This window comes from Nannospalax galili, unplaced genomic scaffold, assembly GCF_000622305.1.
Source record: "Nannospalax galili isolate Female #2095 unplaced genomic scaffold, S.galili_v1.0 scaffold648, whole genome shotgun sequence".
Classification (NCBI taxonomy): Eukaryota; Metazoa; Chordata; class Mammalia; order Rodentia; family Spalacidae; genus Nannospalax; species Nannospalax galili.
The window spans coordinates 270,941-279,593 of NW_008360311.1; the positions used below are offsets into that span (position 1 = coordinate 270,941).

At 41.6% G+C, this 8,653-nt stretch overlaps 1 protein-coding gene and 1 long non-coding RNA gene across 7 annotated transcripts in view; one reads left to right on the forward strand and one right to left on the reverse strand.

Annotated features, from left to right (window-relative positions):
* The window catches only part of Cd46 (CD46 molecule), a 46,295-nt gene extending 45,597 nt beyond the window's left edge, over positions 1–698 (forward strand). Inside the window, exon 11 of the mRNA XM_008824790.2 lies at positions 196–698. Coding sequence (XP_008823012.1) covers positions 196–217 — 22 coding nt within the window. The 3' untranslated portion in view covers positions 218–698. The remainder of the gene's footprint in view (positions 1–195) is intronic.
* Positions 699–5,394: 4,696 nt separating this feature from the next.
* The window catches only part of LOC103727022, a 21,853-nt gene continuing 18,594 nt past the window's right edge, over positions 5,395–8,653 (reverse strand). For all 6 annotated transcript variants that reach the window (XR_003848037.1, XR_003848040.1, XR_003848038.1 and 3 more), the window contains one exon: positions 5,395–7,595. This is a non-coding gene — a long non-coding RNA (uncharacterized LOC103727022). The remainder of the gene's footprint in view (positions 7,596–8,653) is intronic.

Sequence of the window (8,653 nt, forward strand, 5' to 3'; positions counted from 1 at the left end):
TTACCTTTATAATGGGTTTTACTTCAAATTTAAATCTTTAATTTAGTATTTATATTTGAGATTTAAATATATGTAAATATATTTTATCAAATAATCTGTCAGTTATATAAACAATTGAGGAAAAGTTTTCTTTAAAATTGTTCAAATATCAGGGAAAGAGGCATATTTGAACTTAAAATGTCTTTTTAACTACAGAAATGTATCTGAAGCAACGTGAAGTCTGGTGTATTGAGGTCGTTACCATTCATTTTTTGAAAACTGGCTCTTCAAGTCTGGCAAAAGTAAACATATATGCAGAAGCTTCTTTCGTGATTTTTTTGGTTGTTGTTTTGTTGAGTATAACTCAAATCTGTGTTTCTAACTGCAGTGAGCCTCTAACAGCTCCTCACATTTCAGCACCTTTTGCTCTCCAAGGGTTCGCCACACCCAGCCCCAAGTGTGTTGTCCTGCACAGAATGTTCAGTGACATGTCACCTACAGGATAAAGGCTACATCCCCTAGCATGATAGTGGACCTTCTACAATTGCAGCTCTCCTCCCTATTCCTCACACTTCTACTGCATAAAGCACAGCTCATGTACTTGTCTGTCCTATGACTGACTTGTCAGGTTTTTAAGGCTTTATTGCCTTGCCTTGAGTCAGCCACACTTAAGGATCTGCACATGTCTAACAGATGTAACTGTGCTGTCACTGTGCCATATCCCCAGTGTCATTATTTATTTTTTATTTCTTTAAGACAGAGTCTCACTATACAGGCTTGTCTGGCCATATCACTCTAGTGCATTCATAAGGCTTAAAAGACAAATTCTAGGCCGGGCGTGGTAATGCACGCCTTTAGTCCCGGCACTCGGGAGGCAGAGGCAGGCGGATCTCTGTGAGTTCAAGGCCAGCCTGGCCTACATAGTAGTTCCAGGACAGCTGGGGCAGCAGGGAGACCCTGTCTCAAAAAAACCAAAAAAAAAAAAAAAAAACCCAAAAACCAAATTCTACAATTAGAATATAAGTCTTAGATAACTATTAGGATTTGGTTTGGTTTATGCAACAATCATCCTTTCTATTTTGCATATATGAATTAAGTCACACTAACTCAAATCAGGCCAGTGTTTCTCACCTGAGATGGTCCATCGGACCCCCTTAAGGAGCTTTACTGACATCTGGGTCCCACCATAGCGGGCTCTCATATCATTAATCTGAGATGTGGCCTGGACACGGGTCTTTGTTTCTTCAGTGATTTTAATCTGCAGCTGACACTGAGAACCTCTGCATTAGAGATTTTCAAGCCTGACAGTCAACTCTCCATATAAACTTATAAAGTAAAAGCTTTAAAAAAAAAAAAGTTAATTCTGCCTGCTTAAAAACAGAAAATTTCAAAGATTTGAATTTAAAGTTCTTCATGAGTTGAAGATGTAATTTGGTAGAAAGCTTGCTCAGTATGCCCAAGACCCAGTAGATTCAATCCTCAGCACTGAAAAATAAAGTCTTTCATTAACAGATTATTAATATAACTGTTTGCTTAGAAGTCTTAATACTTGTCAAGCAAGCAAAATTATCTGTAATTTTAAAATAAAATAGTAACATTTGTGATTAATAACACAGGCTGAAAATTATATTGACCAAATGAAACAATTTTAGAAAATTAACCTTGAGACTAACATTAAAATTTTTTAAAATTTATTTTATATGGGTTTTTGCCTGCATGTATATAAGTGCTCTCTTACCCTGCAATACCCACAGAGGTCAGAAGAGGGTGTCGGATCCCCTGGAACTAGATTTAAGGATGGTTGTTAGCTGCTATGTGGGTGCTGGGATCTGAACCTGAGTCCTCTGGAAGAGCAGATAATGCTCTTAACCACTGAACCAACTCTTCAGCTCCTAAGCATATTTTTTAAATTGGCTTAAAATACACAGGGAGAAATTTTAAGGTAACATTATGTTTCCTGCCAGAATGTTGAAAAGAGCTGGAGGTGGAAGGAATCTGAATTTGTATCTCAAAGCAATTTTAGGGTTTAAGGGAAATAAGCAACTCCATGGTATTGTAAAGCTTATGATACCTGACAGCTAACCAAGAATGGATTTTGCATACTTTAACAATTTACAGTCCTAAGAACTTAACAGCCTACTAACTTTAGAAATAATGTAGAATCACGTGAATCCAGTACAAATGGATTTTTTTTTCTTATGCTACACTAACGCTAATAATCAGCATTTCTAGGTTTATTCAGGGTACTCTGTCAGAGATGACACCTAAGCCTTTTACTGCTGCCCTCCTGTGGATTGTTTAAGGGCACTGAACAGTCCTCATTGAAGTTGTCCTTGCGAGGACTTCCGGAGCCCTTCATATCATTTGGAGCTATTGTAACAGTAGCTCCCCTCTGCTTCTGTGAAAATATCAATTTCTTTGTTTCTAGCTGCTTAAATATGGGGAAAATAGTACTGAGGGCGACATTCAACAAATGATTCTCCTTTTTTGTAATAAACAGCAAGTGAACACACTGTCACACAACCAATGCTGGAAAACTACTTACCCTGAATCCTGACTTGTTTGAACAAAACCCAAGAAAATCTGAGCACAAGCAGTAAGACTAATGTTGAGGATTAAGCAGACCAAATCTTCCTTTGGTTTTGAAGATTACAGTATGCTCCGATGCCCTGGCGTTTGGGGCTTGCGGCTTCACTAGGAATTCAGGGAACTGTTAATGCTTAGATGAACATGTCTGTATGGTGCCTGGAAAAATTATGCCATCAAATTACCTACCTGCACCTTCAAAGGCGCCTAAAAAAATACTCCTCAATCAGTGCTTGAAGTGGGCCTCAACCATTAAGAATTTCTTAGGCCCCCATAGCACTATGCTTCTCAAATTTTTGGTGTGCAGGTTAGTCAGATAGTGATCTTGTTAAAAGGCAAACACTGATTCAGAGAAGACTGTGTGACCACTGAAGCTAAATGGTGGCTTTGGAGCTTGAGGAGAGGACAAGTCAAAGAACACAGCCCAACACAAATAACAAGAAAGGCAAAAAACCTTATTTTTCCTTTGTATTTCTGAAGAGATTGTGTCTGATAGTACCGTGATTTCAGTCCAGTAAAAATGATTTTGAATTTCTGCCCTCTAGAACTGTTAAGAATGTGTTGATATCATTATTTATGATAATTTGTTACAGCAGCAACAGGGTATGGACCAGCATTGGCAGTGTAGGATCATGGCCTAAGTAAGTAGTAAGGCCTTTTCAAAAATAGGGAAGTGGCTCTCAACCCGGGCTGCTCACTGGACTCATTTGGGCTCCATTCCTAGATCAGCTAAAATAGTGCTTGCTTGCAGGGATGAGACCTGAGGATCACTCTTTGGGTGGCTGAATAGAAAGCTAGGACTACGAGTCAGAATATGCCCAAACCATAACCTATTCAAGGAACCACCTTAGGCTTCCCTGAAGTACGGACAGACTAGTCTGCTAGGTACTCCTAAAATTATACTACAGCTTCTAAATTGAAGGCCTGGAACAATGAATTAAAGATCCTGTAGTCTAGACTTAATTCATTTGTTCTACTAAACTGGATAAAGACCTGGCTTTCCTGCTCCTGTTGACAAAGATTCATTAGCATTTGCTTCCCTGGATGTGCCTATTTGTCAGCACAGCTCCTGTGAGGCTCAAGTGTGCAGTGCTATCTACGGCTGCCTCATTCAGAAATGTACACCTAAAAAGTCTGCTAAGACTTAATTATACTTCAACAAAATACTTTCTGCCTAGGCTGACAGCATGATCTCATAAGCCTGACTCAAGATGGCATTGCCAAAGGACACAACTCTGCCACCTGAATATGAAACTACATCAGAGTGGTAAATTGAGGTTAAGGGCGATAAGCATCCAGATGAAAAAGTAACGGTTTCATTTTCTCCTAACTTCATGATCTAGAGCTGTTTCAACATTCAATGAGGGTGTTATAAATTTCTTTTATGGAAAAATTAATTCATTTAGGGCTGGAGAGATGGCCCGGTGGTTAAGAACACTGACTGCTCCTGCAGAAGACCCGGTTCAAATCCCAGCACCCACATGGTGGCTAACAACTGTCCATAACTCCAGTTCCAGGGGATCTGACGGCCTCATCTGTCCTCTGTGGGCACTGCATGACACAGGTGCATTTACATACATGCAGGCAATATGCATACACAAAATGATTTTTAAAAACTTGTTTTTGTGCTTTGATGATAAACTCTACCTTATAGCATTTACTCATTTAGACTAGAATCATGACCTGGGGACAGAATCCTGTCTTAACTATATTTGCAATATAAATTAATTTAGAACTTGGGATGTGATAGTTAAAATTTTTTTAAATGCTTAGGTAATATGACATACCCAAACTATCATACCTGCAGGAGCTGCAGTCTCCTACTTTAGTGGAGAAGGGAAATAAATGAAACTATACAGTTGAGGGACTTTAGCTGCTTCCACCACCACATCCTGGGGATTATTAGAACATGGATTCTTCAATCAAAAGCTTGAAATAGCTCGGCTGCTGCAGGATGTACCACAGTCACTGGGAAGTCTTTTCAGCAAATGCTTCATCTGCCTCCCACCCCTAGCACACTGGGCCAGGCAGCCATCTGAGGGAAGACTGGTAGGTTGTGGGCTCAGAAAAGGCTTCTCCTAGGCAGCTGATTTGCCATCAGTTATTGAAACCCACTGGCTTGAAATAATTGTATAGTCAGCCATGCAACTCCTGAGGAAGAAGCCACCCACTTTCTTCCTGAAAGTTCTCCAAGTATGATGCCCTGTGCTGTCAAATCTGGCTAATCAGATAGCTTTACAAAACAGTCTCACCCTATATTCAAGGGTTGAAATAAACTATCAGCCAAAAGTAGAACTCCATCTGCTACAAGTGCAACTGAAATTAGACTGCTCCCCTTTAAAGGCCATGTGACAGTATGTTTGGTTAAGTTCCCTGAAGCAACACTGACAGGCAGAAGGACAGAGTCCACAGCTCCATTGGAACCAGGAACAGTGCTCCTGTTTAGTACCATCTCTCAGCCTACAGTTTCAACATTCTATCTCTGCTAATCCTTTGTTTCACTTCTTGGCCTTTAAAATCTCATTCCTGTCTTAACGACTTTTTTTGGTATTTTTGAGACAGGGTCTCCCTGTAGCCCCAGGTGGCCCGGAACTAGCTCTGTAGACCAGGCTGGCCTCGAACTCACAGAGATCCATGTGCCTCTGCTCCCCGGGTGCTGGGATTAAAGGCATGCGCCACCACGCCTGGCACGACCTTCATTTTTAATGCCCGTCTTCAGCAACCTACTTCCAATTCCTTATAGTAAGCACAGAAAATTAACTTCCAGGGCCCACTTTTTATTGCCACAGAATTATGAATGGAAAATAATATAAACACGCACATGATAAATTGGATATAGTAAATTATTTATTAGTTAGGATACATGAACGTACTCTTCTTAATAGAAAGTTCAGCAACCAGTTTATACACTTCACAGCAGTACATTTCAGAAAAAGCAACTGACAACGTTGAATAAGTTATAGCAATTTACTTTTCAACCTCTATTAAACTACCTTGAATTTCTGCAATCACACATGCATTTAAGAAGTTAGTAGAGAAACTGACTGTCCATCTATGTTCTGCCGGTCTAGGAAATAACAGGCTGCTGCTGACCAGACGCCACGAGGCTTTGAGGCTGGTGCTTTTCCCCCTACATCATAACCGATTTCAAATGGTGCTAGACAAAAACAGACTCTGAACACCAGGAGAAATCGGTCAGCCTGTGTAAGAGATGAGCCAGTGGTGTTCCTCGGGTATGCACCTCAAGGCAGGTGGCAAGTCTGATTTCAGCTGTGCTGCAACCACAGCTGAGTACTCCAGGCATCTTCCAGGAGCAGGTGGACAGTGCTGATGTGGGTGAAGCATTCCTCCAGGAACAGAGCTCTCACTCCTTTCCTGCTACAATCAACACCCATAACATCATTACGTGATGAACAGTACAGGACCATGCTCAAGGGGCCCCCCAAATAGTAATGCCAGAGAAAGAGGATCACCCCTCTTGCTCCTGCTTAGGCCACTGCATTTATTTTGAACACAACCCCCTCCCCACTATCACGCCCCAATCCCCAAAAGACTCAAGAGCAAATTTTGCTGTTCAAGTCTTCCCTCGACTTCTTGAATGAACTCAAGCAGTACAAGGAGAGAGCCAGTCCTGTGTGCTGTTGTTCCTCTGTAGTCTACCTTCGGCTGTGCTGCAATTCTTACTCCTAAAACACTGATTTCAAATGGTGCTAGATACAAAGATGGAAAAATCTAAGCCACCATGTGAAACCAGCTTCCAGAAGAAGAGGATCTCACTGAAGAAAGCAGAGGTGCATTCAGAAGACCCAGCCTCAGTATTGAGAATTATCTTGCCCAGGAGAGGCAGTCAGCCACACAATGCTGCTCAGAGCAGCAGCAGTCATAGCAAACACTTCAACAGTCAAGAGCAATGCAAAGCTCATTCCCTTTATTTGATTTCACATTAGTCTCTACAAATTACTATACATAATGAAATAAAATAACCAAATCCATCCTTAAAATATTTACATTTGCACTGTCTTGAATTTATGTAATATTTCCCAGTATGCGGCGTGCTTGCAGATATATATCTCACACCATCAGGGTACAGTGGCCTATGACATGTTAATCACTGAACAAAGATGAGTTACCTGTGCTAGGGCCACTCTTCCACAAGCATTATTCAGGAGGAGTGCAGGCTCCTCCTTCTCATCTCATGACCCCATGAGCTGCCAATCTGACTTAACCCAAATGACTTAAAAAGCTGGGTATCTTATCCTTGTATTATACAGATGATATAAAAATGAGTTACATTTTTAAAAAAATGTCTGAAAATAAGATTCATAAACTATGTTCCAAATTAGACTTCCTCTTTGCTGTGATCTTTTTTTGGCTATTTGAAGCTAAGAAACTGTGTGCTTCCTCTGACGTCCCAGAGAGACAGAGTAGAGTTGCATGTTTTAGGTTCCCCAGCAACTCCTTTTTGGCCTCCAGATACAGACTTATCTTTTTTACAGCTCCTGGCAACATGTGCTGCTATAATAGTTAATTCTTCCGAAAGTCTAATGAAGCAAGTATTTTGTTCTACTTTCCACACAAAAACTGGTCCTTAAATAACTTGTCTGTAGTCATGGGACGAATATCTGTGTTCCTGCGGCCTGCTCCATGGTTTGACTATGATCTCATTTCTCTTGAACTGAACTTGTAGCAAGACTGGGGAAAAGGATTTATCTAAGGCAATCTGAATGGAAGTGGTGGACACTCACTGTAGCACATGCTATACGTAGGTGAAGATGAGGGCATGGTGTTGGTTCTGCAAGGGGTCAGGTGGTCTAGGAGGACCTGCTTTTGCTCTCCTCCCTCTCTGGTGCTTCTTTGTCCTTCCCAGCAGTAGGGAGGAGGCTGGCTATGAAGCATAGCAATTCTGACACTGCATAGGTGCAGCTTCTGGTGGGGAAACAGCAGGGTAAGCAGCCCCCTGCTTACCTGCTGGGGTTTTCCAGGGCCTTGGCCACAGGCAAGAGGACTACAGGAAGATATGCAAACTGGGCCTGTTGAGTGACAGAGACACTTTGTAGCCAACATCTGACCTTGTGAACCAGGTGATAGTGAGGGCTTTAGGTTATCAGTATGTTAAATGGCAGTTTTTAGCAAGGGTCTAAACCCTGTAATGAGGGAGACAGATGAGATTGCATATGACAATTCAGCTTTTCTCAGGCAAACGCTTAGCAACTTCCTATTGCCATTATCTACAATCCCCCATATTATGTGCTAAGCACAAGTAACCTGCAGGGATCCAGAGTACACACTCCTTTCAAAAGGCTCACCTGCGCTGTTCCTTCTTCTGGCTCTCCACTCACTTCCACAGTTGCCACTTCCATTTTTCTTGTCTCAGCTCCAGAAAGCCTCCCCCAAGGCCAGCCCAGCTTGCTATCCTTCACAAAACACCTATTTCTTTTGGTCCTCAGCATGAAGCAGAACTAATGCCTTTTCTTGTTTCCCAGCAAGGTCCATGGGAAGTGCCATGTCTAGCAAAGGGAAACTACCAGTGGGGGAAGAGGCATGGTCCTGGGTTCCACCCTTGGACTGCATACCCCTCTCAGTTTTCTGGGAGATAAGAAATCACTGGGGACTACACTGATTTAAACACTAAACTAAGAAGAGAGACCGAAGTGGGGACATTGACAAGTGGATCCAAGATGGCGTAGAAAGTAATGATAGGAATTGGATGAAGTAATTGATCACTAATGATCTAAAGTGCTGGTGAGATGTGCGAGGATTTTTGTCCCTGAGTCATGGAAGACAGAAGAACTGAAAAGTCATGTGAACAAGCATATGAGTCCCTGAAGAGGCAGGACTATGACATGGCCCTCAGGGACTACACAGAGGCTCGCCTTTCTCTTGACCAGTACTCCATGGCAGACTTCACAGGGTCATGCCCACTGGAAATAGAACGCATCAAAATAGAGTCTTCTTTACAGAATCGCCTTTCTTGCAAATGAAGGACTAGAGGCAAGCTGATGAAGATTGTAGGCATCATATGTTTAAAAATATTAAAGCTGTAATGAAATGCTTCTTCTAATCATGTGGTTATTAAATTAAAAAAAAT